Here is a 22070-nt window from a genome sequence, read left to right as displayed (position 1 = left end):
TCATTGTAGTATATTTTCTTCAAGCATCTTCAAGTATATCTTTTTAAATACGTAAGTAAAACTTGAAACAAAAATAAAACTCAGATTTGTACAGTGCCCTGCAAGAGTAGTTCTCAAACTTGGCTGCACATTAGAATCACCTAATATAGCCCTAATCTGAACCTATCACGGTAGAACTCAGTCATCGGTACTTTTAAAAAATTTTCCAGATGATTCTACCATGAAGCTAGGTTTTGGAACTACTGCTCTTGGAAGTAGTCGCACATAATTCAGATGGGACTGCACCAGGAGATAAGAAGTGGGATCACAGTGTTACATGATCAAGGCAAAGAATAAAAATACTTAAACTATTCCGAAATTGTTAAAACCCAGCAATATGCCGGATGTCCCATGTCAAAGTAACAGGCCTTTTATCCTCGCCTCTTCCACCTCCCCCACCTCCGCCTGAGACTTTTAACATGCCCATGAAAACAATTTATTGAGGGTCAAACCAAGGTGATCTTTGAAGCAATAGAGAAAGAGCGTCTCCACAGGTATTCCTTCCCTTCTTAAATATTCACACGCCTACTATGGTCAGGCCGCATGAAGGGCTGGGAAAGCAGTCCTGAACAAAAGAGCCACAGACAGCATCTGTCTATGATCCAGCAGCAGAGAGAGATCAAAGAGTCACAAAGTATGGTCAGTGCTGTCAAGTATAAATCTCGGGCGACAGGAGGATTCATAATTTAGATGGAGGATAACGGTTGAGTGAAGATGTTTCTGGGGAAATGACATGTGGATAGAAACTTGAGGACATGCACAGGAGTTAACTGGGTGAGGACCGAAGGAAGGGGTGGGGCATGAGGCTGCCAGAGGAAACTGTTGGATGCCCTGGAGGACGGGAAAGCAGCCTGCAAAGCCACAGTTGGGGAATCGAAGGGACAGCGCTGGGGTCCTACTGAGGCCACTGTTTTCCAGTCAAGCACGGAACTGATTCTTTTAAATAGGGGAGTAGGGTGGTGTGGAATATCATGAATCACACCCCCCCAACATTTAAAAATTAACCGTCATTATAATGATATATATAAGACATAATATACATATAATACATTATATATTATGTTATACATGTGTGATACAGTGGTTATAAGAAGTATATACTTGGTCTTTGTCCTCTTCCTGGCAGAGTTCCTAAAGCACTTGGAATTTCCTAAGGGACCAGAGTGATTGTTTAAAGTCTTTTGTTATGTTAATGAGATGACTTTTAGAAAGCCCTTAGGTAACCAAAAGTTGGGGGGCTGGTTGCCAGGGGAACCAACCACGTGCTTAGAGGGGACAGAACTTCCAGTTCCTCCCCTCCCCCCACCTAAGGGGAGGGCAGAGGGGCTGGAAGTTGAATTCAGTGACAAATGGCCCATGATTTAATCAGTCATGCCTAAGTAATGAAGCCTCCATAAACCCCCAAAAGGACCGAGTTTGGAGAGCTTCTGGGTTGGTGAACACATGGAAATTCGGGGGAGATTCATTCAAGCTCTGTGCCCTCTCCCCATACTTTGCCCTCTGCATCTCTTCCATCTGGCTGTTTTTGAGTTACCTCCTTTTATAATAAACTGTTGATTCAGTCAGTAAAATGTTTGAGTTCTGTGAGCCGCTCTAGCAAATTCATCACAAAGAAGGGGTCACTGGTACATGTGATCTATAGCTGGTCGATCAGAAGTACAGGTAACAACTTGGACTTGCCTGGGAATGGCGTAGATAGTGTCCAGGTAGATAGTGTCAGAATTGAGTTAATCATTTGGTGGACTATATAATACAATATATGCTATATAATACATAGCATGGATATTATAGCATTATAATGATATATATAATTAGGCATGTACTTCTTTGCTTATTGTAATTATAGAACTATAAAGCCAAAATAAATTTAAGAATTAAATACAGACCAATAAAATTCAAAATAATTTAACCCTCTGGTGGATGTCGTTCTGCTCAAACTGAAGAGCTCGTGGCAGTGTGACTGCATTATTGCTGCTCCTCGAGCCTGCCGCGCCTATTCTACCACGGAGCGTGTGGTGACTCATTTATTCCACCTCTTTCCCCTATTCCAGCCACTGTAAAAGAGTAACTCATACAGCAATTACGATCTTATTTCACCTTCCCTTACAGCAAACACATCACTTACATATCCAGTCCTACATTTTTCTCATTAGCCCATGGCAATTATAGTCCCAACCCTTGGCGCCAACGTGATTGCAAACACAAACACGGGCTTCGGAGAAAACGTGCTCACCCAGATGAACCCAAATGAGCTTATACTGTTAACAAACTTTATAAAGATGATAATAAAAATGAAAAAGAGAAAGAGAAAGAACCCAAAGCACTGGAACGGGGCCTCGGAGGATGTATTAAAAGTTTTGAGAGTTTTTCGTAGGTAGAATGGAAAGTCACAAGACAGTTTTGAAGCAGGAGGGTGTCGTGATCAGGATTTAAAGATCAGTCTGTGTGGAGTGTGGAGTGTGGAGAATGGACAGAGGGAGGCAAGAGACGACACAGGGAGACAGGATGTGAGGGCAGAAGGGTAATGAGAGGGGGCAGCAGAGAGGAGGAGTGAGAGGCTCCAGGAGTGACTGTGGAGGGAGAAAGGAAGGGATGCTGATGGCCCTGGTCAGGAGGGTGGACAGGAGGCATGGGGAATGACTCCTGAGAGCCCAGGGAGCTTGCTGGCATGAAGACCTGGGTGTTGGTAACACATGAAACTGTCTACATAAGATCGTACACTTTACTGTATGCAACTTTACCTTCGTTTGGGGGCTGTGGGAAGAGACTGACTTCTTGATCTCAGGCTAGGGACCTGGTAGGAGAAAGAACCTACTTGCTGAAAATGAGAAGCATGAGAGGACAAACACATTTTTGGGAGGAAACCAGGATGAATTTAGGACATGCCACCCTGAGATACCCATGAGACAACTCTGTGTTGATACCTTAGAGGCACTGGGACACACGTCCAGAACTCAGAAGAGAGACTGGAGGGGGAAGGCATTTAAGCCTGGGGAGTCATGCAGACCCAGAGAAGGAAAGGCAGGTTGGTTAGAAGAAGAGCAGGTAGAAAATGACAGAGGAGCGGAGGAATGCCCAGAGAGCAAGGAAGAAGCCCAGAATGATGGAGCCCCATGGAGGAGAGGGGGTACTTTGTGGTGTAAGGGGGGTGTGGAACCAAAGGTGCATCTTTCTTTTCTAAAGATGAAACATTCTGGAAATTTCTGAATGATAATGCCAATGATGCAGTAGAAAGGAAGAGGTCAGAGAATCAGGGGCAGGGAGGCTCAAAGATGAAGCAAAGTGACCAGGAAAGCAGGAAGGAGGGATCCGGAGCACAAATGAAGAAAAGGACCTCTGATGTGAACAGGGCCCTTCATCCACCCCACAGGCTAGTCTCCCAGTCCAGTGCAGGTATCAGCAAACTATGGCCCCCAAATCTGCCCTGATGTCTGTTTATGTAAATACAGTTTTATTGTAACAAAACCCGGCCCTTCATTTGCTCCCTGAGTGCTTTTGCACACCAAGGGTAGAGTTGAGTGGTTCTAACTGAGACAGTGTCACCCACAAAGCCTAAAATATATACTCCCTGGCCCTTTACAGAATACCTTGCTGACACCTGACAAACATTCTCAATTCTATGAATCAAATTCCCCTGGTTCACATGGTTTTCTCAAAATATACATGGATCACTCCCTCCCTCACTTGCTAGATGACTTAGGAAGCTTCACCACTGCCCTGAGGATTTAGTCCAAAGGTCTTAGCGAGCAGGACAAAGCCCTTAAGGCGGCATCCTGCACCAGGAAGTAGAATTCTGTTCTGAAACTAACACAGGGAGACTGAATTTCAAATCCTGTGTCTGTTGCTCACAGCTAAAGTCTCTTTGGCAAGACACTCAACAGCTCCAGGCCTCAGCTTCCCCACAGAAAATGCCCCTTGGTCTTCTCTGAGGATTACACACAAATTAGTCTTTCCTGATGAATGTCAGTTCCCTTCCTCTGCTTTTCCAATCCCAGCCCCTTCGTGTCCCTTAGCAAATCCCATAGCTTTACAGGTATATCTTCTATTTCCAAATATCTACGTTTTTGCAAATGCTTCTGTGCCCTTCCTCCCCTCCATGCTGGCCATATTCCTACATACCCTTTCACTCATGATCACATGTCACTTCTATGAAATACTTTCTTTATTCCTTCTTGAGCATCTACTGCAACCTTCTCTGAGCAACCACGTACGCATTTCTATCACAGCATTTGGCAGGCTGTATTCAAATTACTTATCTACATCAGTTTCTCCCCATCACAGTAGACGTTTCTGAAGGGCAGTGAGCGGGTTTTATCCTTTAATCTCCAAAGCCTAGCATGTAACTTGCTGTACGACATGAGCAAGAGGCTTGACTCAGGCCTTACTCTGCTTAGTGCCCCTCTCAGTCTGGACACAAGTTTTGTTCACTGTTCTAAGTCAATCACTTCTAAATATGTTACTAGAAATAGAAAAAGACCAAACACCCAATTACCGTTCCAGAATATAAAAGACATAGTCAAGAAGAAATCGTTCCAGTTTTGGGAAACAAAAACACGTAAAGCAAGCAAAGGTCCTAAACCCACAGTTGCCCTGGAAATGCCTCCTTTGATTTACAGCTCTTGAATGCTGCCCCTACTAGACCTTGTTCTGGGCAATGAGTTTCACAGATGAATTAGCCACAGGCCTTGCCTACACTATCTATCTTAAAAGGTCATATATACTGAAAAGACCATAATAAACTAAACTCTGCCTGTCCAATACAATGTGTGAAAAACTGAATTCAATGAAAAATGTGCTAGATCAACCAAGATCAAATGCTGACCTTGTCAGTGAGTTGAAAAAAAATTTCAAGTTTTAAACTTACATGTTTATATTTTAAAAACTATAACAGCATAAACATTCATTTAAATCTGCACAAAAAGATAAAACTAGAGCTTGAGAGGTAACAATCTTGAAAGTAAGACCGACCAACAAAAGAGGCTTGGACTAGAAGCCTAGAGATGTGACATTGCCAGCAACTAACCGGGGACCTTAGCCAAGTGACAGAGGCTCATAAAGTGAGGGAAAAATTGATCTATGAAGTCGTGTCCAGTTCCAAATAGGCCTATTATCTAGTTTCAAAGGTATTAGCATGAGAATGTTTTGAAAGTAGTAAAACGTTATATCCACCAGGGGGCAGATCATGCCTGAGGAAATCTAAATAGGGCTACTGTGCCGGGCAATTTTTATTTTTATACTCAGTTTTCTCTTAATTCCCAGAGCCCAAACCCCCACTAAAAAAAGGAACTGCTGGTGAGATCTATTAAAAACCAAAACACATTTTAATGAGAAATCTATTCTTAAAGACTCTGTTCCCTGAGTTAATTTAGATAAATACAGCTACTCTTTTCACAGCAGCATTACACAATGAGAGCTTTCTATTTGGGATCCACTCCCGTCCCCTTCACCCACCCCATTCCCCCCACCTTATTTTTAAATACCGCAGTCTTCGGCATGAAAATGCCAACCCCTTTCTGTTTTATTACACACAGACACATACATAGATATATATGTATATGCACAATGATCTCACTTGATTTTGCACTTTCTCCCTAAGCTGCTGTCTAGCAAGCTATCTATTAGTCATGCTCTCATTTTTTCCACTGAAAGTAACAAATACAAGCAATTATCAATGGCAAATATTTAGACACCTAAGTCTGGAAAACAATTCAATCATCTTAAAATAGATTAAGTTTTCTTTCTTTCTATAAATCTTATTAAATTATATTCTGCATGCTGAAATAGTGACCTGAAGTTCTAACTTCTGAGCTTTAGAGAAGTCATCGAAACAAGCCCACAAATAGTGCTTCTAGTCATAAGGGAAGTTACTTTATAGGAAAAGTGACTCTTAAAAGCCTTTTAAAGATATATATAAAGTAGTTTCATTTTGATTAGTTGCAAATTATAATGATTCATATTTACTTAACCGAGTAAAATGACATGTCTCTCAAGTTTCCGCAGCCCAGAACATTTAGCACCACGAAGGTGGAGAAGCGAAGAGAGTATGTCCGCCCAGATGCTTCTCCCTCCGCTTAGAGAAAGAGGCAGACAGAGGTAAGCAGAGAGAGCGACAGAAAATGAATGAGTGAGAAAGGCATTCCTCTGTCACATTCATATAATTCTGATTTGTTACAAAAGCACAAGAGTAATGAGTAAAAACTGCCAGTCAGAAGAACACAATGCCCAAAAGTAGTTTTGTGTGTGTGGCACCTGTAGCTATCATTATAGAGTACCCACATCACAGAGCTGCTGGAAGCTTTCAATGAGCTGATGCCTGAAAAGTTCTTGGCACCGTGTCCAAAACACAGCAACCCTTCAGAAACCATTAGCTACATTTCTTACCCATCTTCAGATACCACGCGGGACAGTGGGGGGGGCTCCACTTCTCTTCCTTGGGTTTTCCCAAGGGACCTCCTCTGGCTTGTCTACCCACCCACACTCTCCCTCCTGCCCTCCCTCCCCATGGGAGCAGGACTGGCTTCTTGGAGGTGAAATAGGGGGAAGGGCTGGTCTGCCCGTCACCATCCGGGAATTGGTTTCCCCCAGTGTTTGTGGCCACCAGTTACCTGCCTGTATCCATGACCAGGTGAGTCTCTCTGCCTGCCTACTTTGGGGCTGCAATTGTTAGCAAGCCCGATTGGCTGGAAGTCTAAAGCTGACATACGGCTCTCCATCTGTCTCTGTGCCTTATTTCCACTGAATCCGAAATCTGGAAGGGGAGAAGAACGTCTTGTGTGCTGTCCTCCTAAAGACCCTTTTGCTTTCCCTTTCCTCTTGAAATAATATAATTATTTTGCCACAAGTTGGGACTAGAAAGCCACCTAAACCAGATGTCAAAGTCTCCTTTTACACCAGCAGTTTTAGCATACTATCGGTTCTCAGTAACACCCATGCTCCATGAATCAACGCCTTGGAAGGACAAATGAACGAAGCACTTGAATATTCCACGGAAACCTCACTGAGAGCGACATTTGGCACATCTGCTCTGGATATCATCCAGCGGTGTTTTGATCGTCACTAGAACATGATTCCAATGTAAAGAATTAATAGTGACACCCAACAGAATGTCACTAGAATATAGGTGGTGAGGCCAATTTGAATTAGTTAATAAAAACCAAGAAATATTTTTAAAGAAATGTATTCTACTGCTTTTTTAGATAGTTCCTAGTAATCAAGTTTTGATAGTGGGCTTTCTAGCAGTTTATTTTAATAAATAACTAAGACTCAGCTGAAATAGATACGTCAAGACCCTTCTCTCTGGCCAAAAAATTAATTGAAACAAGCATGCCCTTCTATCATTTTCTTAACATATAAATAGCAAGTCCCTTTTCTGTAGCTAATTCAAAGGTAAGTTTTAGGAATATCCAATCAAAATGATTAAAAATTCTTAAACTTGAGAGATTCTATCTAAAGTAATTTTATATTAGGGAAAAAAGAAATCTTGCTCAAATATACAAGCATTCTGTCTAGCACCCTAGAATATATAAAACATTTTAAATTTGGAAGAACTATGCAACATTTCCTTAAATCGACAGGACCACGCAGCAATGGAATAAACCAAAGAATAATTAAGGCAAATAAAAAAAAAGAAACAAAACAGAGTAATTATTCTGAGGCCAAGAGCCAACAAAGGTGGTCCATCAGGTGGGCTCTTCCTGTCTTCTGAAAGCAGTAGTTATCAAGCTATTCAAAACAGAAAACTATATCTGAGAAATTCAGGCACTTATACAATTGTTTTCATGAATGTTCTAAGCAGGTGTTGTGTTGTGGGAGTGGGCTGAGAAACAGCTGCTGGTAGGCAGACCAGCGGGTTTGGGAACAGTGGCTCTCCACGTGGTGCCCCCTCCAGCCCTCTGCCAGCCTCCTGGTTGGCTGGTTACCTGATGAGGACGCACTGGTTGTCGTGCCGCTTCCACAGGCAGCGGTAACACTCGTTGGCGATCGCGAAGACGTGGGGGGGCAGCTCCCCCAGGTGGCACTTGCTGTACCGCTCCATGGTGGCGCGCTCATACAGGCCAGCGATGGTCTTGTAGGGGTTCACGGAGGCGATGATGGAGCCGATGTAGGTCTGCAAGCACACGGGGTGGGGAGACAGAGGGACACCCGGTTACACACGGCACCGACAAAGCCTTCTTGCCTCCACCCACGCTGGGACAGAGACGGAAGAGTCTGGATGAAGCTCAACGCTGGTCCACACTGGGAACGGGGCTGCTGCCACCTCTCCCCGAAGCGCTGCCTGAGCTCTAACAGAATTCACCTGAGTGCGAATTGAGGGGAAAGATGAACTGTTCCCCACTGCATAAATTTTTCCTATACCTTTTGGTAAAAATCTTGTCATTCTGTACAAATGATTGAAGCCATTTCAAAGAAGGCCTGCAGTGAAAGAAAAACAAGAGAAAGAAGAAGGGGGAAGCCCAGGCCCAAATCCCTGCTCTTGCGTGACCTCCTAACCCCGGTGACCTGCTAATCCTGTCCCGAGCACAAAGGACTGTCCAGTTCCAGCCTTCTTCCTCATCAGGTGGTCATTAGGATTCAAGCATCGATGAGAGAGCCAGAGGGGCTGGGGGAGGGGAACGGAGAGTTACTGTTTACCGGGTAGAGTTTCTGTTTGGGATGGGGAGAAGGTTCTGGAGGTGGATAGTGGTCACGGTTGCACAACACTGCAAATGTATTAACACACTAAATTGTACACTTAAAAATAGTGAAAATGGTAACTTTTATGTTATGTCTATTGAGCCACAAATTTTAAAACGGAACAAGAACATTTTGAAAATACCAGGTATTCTTTCAATAATCTCAAACACCTCATGGAGTGCCATATAACTTATCTGGAGCTTAGCTGACTGACAATCTTACCTTTCTGGGACAAAATCCAGGCCAGAAATTAAGCAAAATCTTCAGAGCAGGAGAGCAGAAGCTACAGAGCTATTAAAGAAGGGTAACGCCTTAGGCCGCCTCCCACAGACGTCACTGTTCACTTGTACTTCTGGGAGAAACACTCACGAGGGTTTGGTTATCTGGTTTCCAGGCTCAGACACAACTGAAGAAGCAAGTCAGAGGAGGCTGCAACCACCACCAAAAACCAGCCGACTTTCACAGAGCGCATGCACAGTGCCAAGGGCTTTCTGGAGTGTTATGCACTGAACTGTGTCCCCCGCAAATTTACTTGTTTGAAACTACCTCAGAGTGTGACTATATATGGAGATAGGGCCTTTAAAGAGACGTTTAAGTTAATAACAGGGTGGGCCCTAATCTAATCTGACTGAGGTCCTTATAAGAAATTTGGATACACAACATATCACGGGGTGGCTTAAGTAACACAAATTTATTTTCTCACCATCCTGGAGGCCAGAAGTCCAAGACTGAGATATCAGTCTTGGTTTGGTTACTCTTGAGGCTTCTCTCTTTGTCTTGCAGATGGCCACCTTCTTGCTCTGTCGTCATATCGTCTTTATCTGTGCCCACCACCCAGTGATATTTTGTCATGGTGGCCCTAGCAGACTAATACACAAGACCTGACCCTGTAACAGCCACAATAACCGCGTGAGGTTCACAGAATTATACTACACCTATTTTTCAGATGACGAGACTGAGGCATAGAGATAAAATTTTGTGTACAGTCACATAGCCGGTAAGTGGTAGAGGTGAGACTTGAGCCCAGGCACTCTAATTCCAGAGCCTTCTCTTTCCATATTCCTTGGCAAGGCATGGCAATGTAGCAGAGACAAGGAAAGGCAAGAAACACTAGACAGAAAGTCCAAACATCCTGAGAGCATCTGTACCATATTATAGCAATTTGTAATCATTTATATTCATAGTGACTGCCAGGAACATCAAGCAAAGTATCGCATGTTCCGTGTAACTGTTTTCAAATGTAGGGAGGTCTATAGTATGTTTTGGAAATATTTTGAACCAGAAAATATTAAAAACATAAAAGAGAGATTACCATATGACCCAACGATTCCATTCCTAGGTATACACCCAAAAGAATAAAAATGGATACTCAACAAATACATAGCAGCATTATTCACAACAGCTAAAGGTGGAAGCAACCCAAACATCAATCATCAGATAGATGGGTGAACAAGACGTGGTATATCCATACAAGGGAATATTATTTGGCTACAAAAAGGAATGAAGCACTGATGCTTGCTACAATGTAGATTAACCATGAAAACATTACATTAAGTTTAAGAGGCCAGACACAAAAGTTCACGTATCCGGAATACGTAAATCCACAGAGACAGAAAGATTGGTGGTAGTTATGATACGGTGGGGGTGCAGAGGCAGGAATGGGGAGTGATGGCTTAGTGGGTACAGGGTTTCCATTTGGGGTGATGACAATATTTCAGAACTAAATAAAGGTACTGGTTGTACAACACTGTGAATGTACTACATGCCACTGAACTGTTTACTTTAAAGTGGTTGGTTTTATGCTATGTGAATTTCACCTCAACTAAAAAAAAAGATTCTGTGCTTTCATGGCTAAGTGTTCGGGTCCCTGGAAACCTCAACTCTCTAGAAAGCTGATTTTTCCCTGTTAGAGCACTCTGGGGAAGATTTGGCAGAGAAGGAAAGATGGAAGCTGCTTTTTCCTCTGGGGAAGGAAAGTGTCCTACTTCTAAAGGAGAAAAGAATGGCCTGGTTCCTTGGAGGATGTGATACATCCTCCATCAACACCTTGATTACCGGCATTCTGGTGCCTTCTTTTATGTCAACTCTTTGCAGAGGTGAGGGAGGGAGGCGGGCGATGCGTGAAGCTCTGGGTATCTGGCCCCTTCCTCTAGTTTATCTAAAGCATCAGGCTTGTGTCTACTCTTTTGGTAGTTGTATGCATTAATATTACTATTTTTATTCTGTAAACTATCAAAAATGTTCATTTTTCTGCGAAATGCATTCCGACTTTTTTTCCTCCTTTGGCAGAAGTCATCAGTGTCATCCCTCTTTAAACAGCTAGGTAGGCACCCTGCCCTCCTCTTTCTCACGTGCAAGTGAAACGTACAAGCCACAGTCAGGGCATCAAGTTCACTATTAAATTTAAGTTAATATTAGGATATTAACCCATCATTAACACACCCTTTTAAAAAATGCTCTGTCCATATCTTGAAAATTTTGCACATCCTGTTCACAGTATGTTCGTATAGTTGCTGTAAAATTCTGAGATGAGTCCTTTTTTAAAAGGATTTATTTATTGATTTATTCATAAAAAACATTATAATCTTTTCACAAAAGCTCTCATTTGACAGTGATTATTTTGGTCAAAACTTCCTAGGCATGCTGCCCCCTCCTTGTTGGGGAACCTCACTAGTCGTACAGCATCCCTTAAGATATCGATTGCTCATCCTGACGGTGTGGATGACATGGTTTTTGCATGGGGGTAGGAGACCCTTGAGCATTAAGCTTGTTAGCAAAGATGAAGATAGAACAACCAAAACCGTCTTAACACCTAGTATCATTTTTAAGTAATTCACATGGCACCTCACTCAGTGAAATAGTTTTCAAGTGTATCAGAACAACAATGTAGTCAGTGGTTGTGGCAGTTACAGACAACACACATGCGCCCTCCCCACCCACTCCACAGCGTTTCTAGAGGGAAGCTGGCACTCTGAACAGCAGCTGTTCAGCACAAAGCCAGCCCACGGAACTGGGAACTATTCCACTGGTGGTCACGCAGGGCGGACCCACTAACACATCACGATACATTTCCCCACTGAACTCAGTCGTTGTTGCACTGTCAGAGCTGGGCTGTCAGCTGAAGCCGTGCTCTGACATAACCTTGAGATGTGGGCAGGGCAGAGACTACTGTTCTGCCTCCTGTGACAGAGGAAAGAATGGTATATTCTCTCTGCCCCTTTAATTATAGAGCCAGTGAGGGAGCACAAGGACAAGAGGGATCCAGGTTCCCAGTGTGCCACACGTTGGGTCTGTGGGGATCTCCTTCACCACTCACTAATGGACAGAACAGGAATTGTCCAAGACTCCGTCCAGCCTCATCGCCAGTGGCCAATGTCTCCATGTCCTGTACGCTCTGCTTTCAATTAACTCTAGAATCTATCCCCTTCCCATCCATCTCTGCCACCCTGGCCTCACTTGTTTAGATTTCTACAAAAGCCTCCGTCCTCGACGATTTCCCACAGTCTTGCATGCTCCATCCAAGTGCCACACGTTTTCTGAAGACAAAAGCTCTCCTGCTTAAAACTCTTCGACAGCTCCCACGACCTTCAGTGTCAACTCACAGGGATATTCGAGAGGAGGTTGAGTGGCTCCAAAAAGGTGACAGAATAGCCCAAGTCCTAATGAATTATTCTCCTAACAGTTACAGAAGGGCGGGCCTTCAGTTACTTACTCATTGAGTTTTCACTGGTGTGCCCACATTCACGCCAACTGACACTTTTGAACCTGCTAAAACAGAGGTAGGTATAGACAGCATTGCAACAATGGGAATAGGGTAAATAACAAGGAGTCCTCATAGTTTATTCAAAGAAAAACTAGGTGACATCTTAGAGATCCATCAGCAAAAACGACTATGGCCAAGGACATCTTTTCTCCCACTACCTTAAACATAGCACTTTGCATGGGTTATTTTGTCACTAAAATGCTGGACAAGTATCGTTGAATGAGGAAAGTTCAACATGTAACAAGAGAAATGGTGACTGGGGAGTGGAGGGGGTGGAAGAAAGACTAAGTGAAGCAAAGATAAAATGTAGCGGGAAATCCTAAGAGCCGGAGACATTTGTTGCATGCTTGTACCATTTATCACTCTATAAAAAGGTATTATTACTTCTCTAAAAATGGCCATGATAACGCCATGCAGTTTAAGACTCTGCACACATGCAACCCTCAAACGTGAGGCGGGGCCAGGTACTGGTTTCCTCATATTGGATTCCAAATTCCACAAGAATAAATAGCTTGGTCATTTTAACAGCTTTTCAGAAATAGAAAGTACATTCTATTTTGAGGCACGTAAAATAAAATTTCTAGTCAGAAAAGTTCCACATAACTCATCAAAAAATACATTTCCTTGCCCGTTTTAATAATCTGGAACAGCTGCAGCACACACTGCTTAAAAAGGTTGGGAGAAACTCACTGTGTTTCTTCAATCCAAAATCAACCAATTTGAGGTTTTCAAAAGGCATAAGGGTGTAATATCCAGTACCTAATCCCCCACCAAAAAAAAACACATCAAATATAACTAAGAAAACTGGAAGTGGCCTCAGATGCACCCTGCTTCTAGATACAGAGGGATCCGTGCCACCATTGGGAAGTCATTACTCCAACATAAGAACAAATTATCTCGACAGCGAGGTTTGGTCAAGTCAGAAGACCAGGAAGTCCTCAGCCTGGAGCCACCTCCCCTGGTATCCTGGTATTACAACCCCTCGGGGCCTAAGATTCTACATCCTCTGTTACCCCATGCAACTGCTTTGTGAAAGTGTTACAGAAATCAGAAGTATTTATTATTGTTTTTGTTACTGAAAATAAAACCACAACTGCTTTTCATCATGTGGTCCCGAAAAGCTGAATGGAGACCAAGTAATCTGAAATGCACTAGGGAGATTGGTTAAGGTCAGTGCCATGGCATACTTTCCTAATGGGAAGAACTTGTTTAGAAGTGGGATTCCTCAGCCAGATTTAGCTCCCACCCACCATTCTCCTCTTTCCTTCTCTCTCCCCCTCTCTCTCTCATCCGTCTTCCCCTCCTTCTCCCCGCCCGCCTCTCTCATCTCAGCTAAATATGGCAATGACTTACTTCCCAAATCTTGACCTTGAATACAGCTTGAGGTTTAAGTTACAGATCCACAGACTCAATGGCCCACTGGTCATCTTCACTTGGATACTCTTTAGCCAAACTCGAAATGGACAAGGCTGATATCCCCAAAAACACCTGTTTCTTCTCACACAGTCACATTTGACAAACGGCACCAGTCTCCTCAAATGGTTAATCCAGAAATCTAGGCGTCATCCTGTGAAATTCAGCCTACTTGCCCCCAAAACTCAAACATTGAAATTCTACCTCAGTATCCTTCATACCTAAACTCTCCCAGGACCGGTTCGGAATCCCATCGCTTCCCATCTGGTTTACTGCTTGCCTCTCCTAGACAGGACTGGATGCACCCATCCAACACCCTGCTGCCAGACTGAGTTTGCCCAGAGTGCACGTTTCAAGTCGTTCCCTACAGCCTGCACAAATAAATTCAAGCTCAGTAACTTACACAGAGTCCTTCCTCACCTGCTCTTGACCACCTTGCCAGCCCGCTGCACGCACCCTTCATTCCAGCATCCTGAATGTCCTGCAGTTGGACAAACGCATCACACTCTTTGATGCAGTTGCACATGCTGATCTTCTGCTAGGAATGAGCCACCCTCCTTCTTGGCCAAATTCCCCTGTGAATGATTTAAAACTCAGCATAACTCAGCTGGGAATCATTTTCTGATCCCCTCCTCACCTCCTCCTTTGGGTGTTCATTTTTTGTGTTCCTAGTAACTACTTTTATCACACTCACTGTCATCTTGAGCTATGGTCAATGGTTTGCTTGTGTCCATCTTCACCAATAAACTGGGAGGTGTTGGAGGGAACCTGCCTTTCAATAATCCAATCTTTCAAGAAACAATTACTGTAAACAAGAGGAATGCGGCATCCTTGGAGCCTAGCACTCAGCCTGGCACACAGGCAGGGCTAAATTGACGTAGATACATTGGTGGGGTGCACGATTTAACTACCAAATAAATTCACGTTTTAACTGTGTTCTAGTGCTCTATGCCCACTACCTTCTACATAACAAAACTGTGCGCCATTATTACCCAATTAAACAATTAAGAAAACATTTTTTAACAATTTAAAAAACTGTCAAGCGTTCAAGTTTGTTGAAAAGAAAACTAGATTACAACAGATAACTCAAGTTGTTATGGAAGTCAAGCTCTTAAATTCAGACGTGGTATTCCATTTGAGTGCATTTCTGAATAAAATTCCCTCCTTATTGAAAGGAATCTGACCCAAAAGACAGGCAGGAAACGAAAAAAAAAAAAATCACAAAAACAAAGTTCCTAATTGCCACCATCATGTGCTGATGTGGAAGTGGCCACTCAAGAGCGTAAACGTTCGGTAAAGTTTAAAAATACATATAGTCAGACAGATGGTTACAATCATCTTTTGGCAACAGCAGTCTTGATTTCATGTGGAAAAAAACCCCTGACAAACCACACTGTATTCAGCTGTTCCCAGTACGAGACACATGCCAAGACGGCTATGCATCTGGTCTTCAGGCCATCCCTGAATCCGGGAGAGGCACACTGTTACTTGACACTGGCTATGGGAAGGGACGGAAACCAACCCAAAAATGTCTACTTTGGGAAAACTCAACTCAAGGAAATGAATCGCAGACTTAGGTTTGCATGTTCCAAACAGTAGGCCCCATGGCACGGGATCCCCAGTCCTAACACTGCACACAGCCCGCGATTTCCCCCACAGGTGAACCCAGTTCCCCTGCCTGCTGCAATCAACAGGTCCTTTCACTGGCTGCTGCCTGATGACACATTGTGCTCGACAGAAGCAGGCTTCCAAGTTAATTCAGGAAGAGCATCAAACACATTTACGGATTCAGGCTGAAATGCCACCTAACCAAAGGATATTTTTGAAATGCCTAAAAATATATTAGCTGTGAAGACTCTCTTGTGCTTACATAGCATTTATCTTTAGACACAGCCCCACTTCTTAAAATGGGCTCGTTTGATTCTCATCTCTGCACTATTTGTTCAGCAAGACCAACAAACTAACCAAGGAGTTGTGTGGAACACGGCACGGCTTCCTCTGGAGCCATCCGCAACACCATAATTGCAGACAAGCTCTGAAGTTCCCTGCAGCTCTCTCCGTGATGTGGTTTTGAGCCATTCCTAACAGGCTGGGAGAGGTGTCTCCTCCATGCAACTGACCCAGAGCACGACAAACCCTCTGATGGAGAGAATGTGCTTCTCTTCCATTGCGCGGAAAACAAAACTGCCGCCCCACGGGGCTTGCTTGGCAGTCCCTCCACTCTGGACACAGAGCTTACGTTCAATACAACAGAAAGTTCATCTGCTCCTGTCAACGCTGTGTTTACATGCTGGGTACGTAACAATTTCAAATGAGCCAGGCTCCAGAGAATACAGTACGACAGACATCTAAAACCCAACTCATCTTTCCCACTCTCCTCTCCTTGATTTGCTGCCAGGACTGTCAACACCATGTTCTCAGGGCCATTGGGGCTTGACAAGGCTGGGAGTCATTAAAGCTAATCTTTCCTCCTTCACCTTCTCCTCCACACTTCTCATATCTGTTCTTCTCTAGCTCACCCCCACCTCTACCCTGGTCTAAAGCCCTCATCTCTTCACCCTTGAATTACTGCAACATTCTCGCAGCCAATCTACTCTCTACAGTCCATATCACATCACTTCCCATCAACTCTTGTAAATTTTTTCTTTGGGAAGCTCTCTCTTCTAAAACCTTTAACAAAGATGTTGTAGTCTCTATACCACCAAGCCCAGACGTTACTGACCAGATTTAAGTAAGGAAGGGTTTCTCAGCCTTGACCCTAGTGACATCTTGAGCCAGATAACTCTTTCTTATGGGGCTGTCCTGGGCACTGTGGGATGTTTAGCAGCAACTCTGACCTGTACCTACTAGATACCATTAGCATCCTTGGCTCTAGCTATCATAACCAAAAATGCCTCCTGATACTGCCCAATGTCCCCTAGGGGGCAGAGTCACCTGGTTGAGAACCACTGCTTTAAGGGTGTCCTGACCTCAGCCTGCCTCTCTCATCTAATTGCTCAACGTTCCCCAACAAATACCAGAGTCCATAAGCAAAGGAACTTTCTCCCAATTTAGTGAGGCCATCACACCAAATTCACTCTCATCTCTCCATCTTCGTTCACGTGTTTTACTAGCCTTTCCGTCTAACCAAATCTTATCCCTCCCTTTTGTAGTATCATGACTGCTACCCCCTCTCTAAGGCTTTTCACGACCAGCTCTGGCTGACCCACCTCTCCCCACTTCCTACCTCTTTGTACCACAAACACATATCCTGCCCCTCCTCTCCCTGAGTCTTTAGGAACTTATAGGTGTGGATACTTGTCCTCAGCAGGTCTCATCAGTGGTGGGAAGAGACAGAGGAGGAATGGACCCTTATTAGACTGTCTCTAAGGGGTGAGGCAACCAGGGGAGAGCCCCCATGGCAGGAAGCCCATAGACGAGGGGTTCAGGGTGGAAGTTTGGGATGGACTCCCAAGTTGGGAGCTGAAGTGCTGAGCAGGGGTCTTGAATGGGAAGTCACTAGAGAATGGAAAAGGCTGACAAGGTGAAGCCTTAGGCATGAAGAACCTGGCATTCCAGGAATGAAATGCAGCATTAGGGTAGAAGGCGGGGGCTTGCACAAGGCAATTATGGAAAGCACAGAGCTGCTCTAACCTGGGTGTCAGCTCCACCACGACCAGTGGCGAGGCTGGAGTCACACAGACCTACACACGCTGACAAAAGTCAGGACAGCCTCTGTGCCCCGAAGGACACAGTGCCAAGTTCCAGGCAGGAGCTCCCTAAATAAAGATTTGGTGGTATTAGACAAATAAGATGGGGAGAAAGGTACAAAGGTCAACAACATTCCTAAAGCTTTCACTTGTCCTTTTATTTTAAAACAGCCCTATCAGATATGGGAGTATGACATCTGACCTTTCAAAAACACATCAATTAAAAAACTCACACCCAGAAAGAGTGATTAATACGGAGCCCAAGAGGAGGTGGGTGGAGAAAAGGGAGCTCAACTCTGACGTGCCTATGTTGAGAGCTTTCTCCCTTGTAGCTGTCTACTCCATTTTAAAGAAGGATGCTAACGGCTGGAAAAAATCTTTTTACTGGGTCTAGTAAAGTTCTCAGGCAGTAAGGGTGGTCCTCAAGGAGAAAAAAGCTAAGAGTCCTTCCTACACACGACAGTAGACCTCTCCACGTGGAGAAGGGTCTGCTTACCAGCCACCTGTGTAACCTGCCAACTCAGACCAGAAAGTCAACAAATAATGCAAGATCCAGAGTGCTGAGGAAGTTCCTTCTCAATGGCACGACTCAAGGGAGGGCACCTATGGTAGGCAGAAGGCGGCACCCCCCTCCCATGATGTCCACCTCTAATTCCCAGAAACTGTGACTATGTGATGTTGCATGGCAAGGGGACTTTGGAGATGTGATTAAGGTGGTACACTTTGAGACTGGGAGATAGTCCAGGTGGCCCAGTCTAATCACATGAATCCTTAAAAGCTGAGACCCTACCTTGGCTGCAGTCAGAGAGAGGGGGGAAGGGAGGAGGAAAGATCTGAAGCATGAGAGGGACTCGATCCACCATTGCTGCCTTTGAAGGTGATGGGAGGGGGCCTCTGGAAGCTGAGAACAGCGCTTGGCTGACAGCCAGCAAGAAAATGGGGACCTTAGTCCCACAAGCACAAGTAACTGTCAAGTACCAGAATGAGCAGGAAATAGATCCTCCACGAAAGCTCCAGAAAGGAATGGCGCCCTGCCCACAGCTGGAGTTTAGACAGGTGGGACCCCTAGCAGATGCTGACCTAGAGAACTGCAAGAAAATGAATTTCTATGGTTTAAGTTGGTATAGTTATGGTAATTTGTTAGGCTAGCAATGGAAAACTGACACAGCACCTGTGTTACAAGTCATTTTTTTCTCTTTTAAAGACAGACAGGCAACATTTGGAGTTGGGAGAAAAGCTGTGCTTTTCTGGAAGGTGGCGGTTTTGTCTTGATGGGGCAGAGTCTGACAGGTACTGGAATCCAAGGCAAACAGCTTCAGCGAGGATAAGAAAATCGTGGGGGCTGCTTATGGATACTAATACAATTATCCAAGTCTCAAAAGGAAGGCATGTAAGGGCATAATTAACCAAATTGAACTGCAAATTGGATGTAGAAAAATCCTGTGTTTTTCTTTCAAAGGGGAGGGAAGAGATCTTCATTCTAGGGAGAAAAAAAAGACCAAGATCCTATTCACAGGGTTCACTGGACAATTCAGCTATCAGGGTTAACGTCGTCATCATGAGAAGAGGAAGAAAAAAAACTTTGAAAGGCTCTGCCTTTTAAATCCCTTGGGTAGTCTTTTTTCCTCCTAACTGACTGACTTTGTCTTGATTATTAAATGTGTAATAAGAACTTGAGTTTAAAGACAGAAGGATATGAACTCTGAAATAGCTACAAGAGACATACACCAATTAAAACATTTTAAATCTAGCTTCATGCTTTATTAGCTATTTCTAATATGTATGGCATTTATTTTACAAACATTTATTACACAACTACCAGGTGCCTGGCAATGTCCTTGGCTCAAGACAGACAAGATAAAAACCCTTGACAAACCAAGCAGGAAATTGCTGTGTAAACAAATATTCACAGGGCAGTGTCCAATACTTAATATTAAAAACACAGACACGGCACACGGAAACTGGGACACCTGTGGAGTGGGTATTCCATGGAAGGAGGGAGTTCACTGGTCGCCTTCAAGAAGATTTCTGAGATGAGAATAGAGCAGTGAAATGCATGGTCTGATAGCACATGCACAACACAGAATATGGTCACGCATCACTTAACGACAGGGACATGTTCTGAGAAATGCGTCATTAGGCGATTTTATCATTGCGCGAACGTCATAAAGCACACTTAAACACACCTAGAAGGTTCAGCCTACTCCACACCTAGGCTGTACGGTACCATCCTTATGGGACCACCGTCGGATATGCAGTCCTTCATTGACGGAAATGTCATTATGTGGCGCGTGACCGTATATAGCCACTTTTACATAAACATGGATGAAACAGTACCTTTTCTGAAGAACATATGGAAAACATTTTAATCTAAACACTGAGTGTAAGCAAGCTCAGCAAGTCAGAGCACTAGAACGATTGAATTTCTCTAGACAGGGCTGTTTGAAAACATTTGGCAAGCATTAGGTCAATCTGGCAAAAATGACACTTTCATAATATAAAAAGAAGGCAAATAAACATACTTTTTTTTCTAAGCTGAGGAAAATTAAGCATTAAAAATCCATATATATTCCTGCTCTTTCCCGGCTCCTCTCCCGGTCTGAGGGTAGATCAATTGGAGGGACCTGAATACGAAGCGTGCCTTGAGTCTCAGTTGTGAAGGCTGATATTATGACTATTCACCATCATCACAAACACAAAATTAAATATAGCTCCTAAAGAACAGAAGATCAATGGTTTTTACGATATTAAAATTTGGGGTTTTAAAAACTGTATGAATTTGAATTTGACAAGAAACATAAACACGTATGAGAAGTTGCCTCAGTTTACTATAAAGACTCACCAACAGGCAGATGAAGGAATATATGTACTTTGTACTCTATATATCTGTCCTTTAATGGCAAAAGTGATTATTACAGAAGTGATTTTTTAAATATTACTCTTAGAATATAGATATAGTCATGTTTCATCAAAGTTGAGAGAAAAATGTGCAGGACTGCTTTATTTACTTTTTTGAGGAAGCTCAGCCCTGAGCTAACCTTCACTGCCAGTCCTCCTCTTTTTTGCTGAGGAAGACTGGCTCTGAGCTAACATCTGTGCCCATCTTCCTCCACTTTATATGTGGGACGCCTGCCACGGCATGGCTTGATGAGCAGTGTGTGGGTCCGCCCCCAAGATCTGAACCGGCAGGAGCACGTGAACTTAACCCCTGTGCCACCGGGCCGGTCCCCAGGTCTGCTTTTTATGGACATGTCTCCAACTGAAATAGCCAACAGGAATCTCACAAATAAGAAAGATGGGTTCCCTTGAATCCAAATATCCCCTTGGATGGGCTTCAGAACTGGAAAAACAGTGAAGATCCATAGAAGGAGAAAAAAGGAAGAAAACTTTGTAAATCCACATTTTCCCCCAGCCCTGAATTGAGGAAGTCACAGCACTGGGCGTGACGTCTTTATCTAAGAGAACTCTTAGAAACAGAATCACCCAGAAGGAGAAAGCGGTCGGTCGAACTGCCCTTTGACTGAAATAATCCCCTCTAATAAAATCAAGGCAATAAACACAAGAGCATCACTTACTGAATCACGTTTCTAACTGGCAAATCACCTGAAAACACAGTTTTACACAGATTAACCACAGGTTCACAAAAGGCGGGAAATACTCTTTGAAAACAAAGATAAACATTCCCACAAATTCAAGGAATTTTTAAAGGGAACTTAAGTGGAACTTACGTATATTTGGTTTCTCTTATACCGCTGGTGCAAGTTGTGCATGATGGAGCCCCCGTGGAACTCTGTCAAGGTGGCCATGTCATCCACACCCTCCTCGTTCATGGGGTGCATAGCAGTCACCTTCTCGTGTGTAATTGTCCTCTGCTTGTAAGTGAATACCTGATGGGGGAGGAATTCAATTGTTGAGTTACCAGCAATGAATAGTTTCCACAATCGTTTCTCCAACTCGCAATACAAGCTCAGTACAATTTCAGCCACGAGATCCTGAATCGGCCAATAAAACATACACTGTAGAGAACTTTTTCATTTTCTGTGTGTCACCTCTCTACTTTTAAAGGAAGCAATGATTTTCACAATCGCTATTGGATGTTCCTAAAGTACACTAGTTCAAGCGCTAACCATCCTCTGGGAATCCCAGCAATTATAAATTTACAGTCCACGTCTCTACACATTTCTCCAATTGACATAAATCAATAACAGTTAAGAAATGGGCTAACCAAACTTAGAGAAAGTAATTTGGGTTCACTACATAATGTTTCACATGGGATCACATATTTCAAAGTTTCATAATAAAGTTCGTCTACTTACGTGTCATAGAAATTCACCATATGTCTATATATTTGTTCAAAGATTGGAACACATCTTCACAGGAATGTATGACAAACATCCTTGGACACTATCCCCACTCTAGTGGGACATCTAGCATTCGTGCGACCTTCAGGGAAAACAAATCCCCTTTCAGATGTAAAATAAAATCAGTTTCTT

General features: G+C 43.6%; 1 protein-coding gene across 1 annotated transcript in view; it reads right to left on the bottom strand.

The window, feature by feature from the left end:
- The window catches only part of MYO10 (myosin X), a 210741-nt gene that overhangs the window by 99181 nt on the left and 89490 nt on the right, over positions 1-22070 (bottom strand). Inside the window, exons 3-4 of the mRNA XM_005604338.4 lie at positions 21306-21464; positions 7959-8146 (exon numbers count right to left, since the gene is read on the bottom strand). Of these exons, the coding sequence (XP_005604395.2) occupies positions 7959-8146; positions 21306-21464 (347 nt within the window). The remainder of the gene's footprint in view (positions 1-7958; positions 8147-21305; positions 21465-22070) is intronic.

The sequence above is a fragment of the Equus caballus genome, chromosome 21 (assembly GCF_041296265.1).
Source record: "Equus caballus isolate H_3958 breed thoroughbred chromosome 21, TB-T2T, whole genome shotgun sequence".
NCBI classification, from domain to species: Eukaryota; Metazoa; Chordata; class Mammalia; order Perissodactyla; family Equidae; genus Equus; species Equus caballus.
The sequence above is the reverse complement of the archived record's forward strand: the minus strand, read 5'-3'. Positions and strand labels throughout refer to the sequence as shown.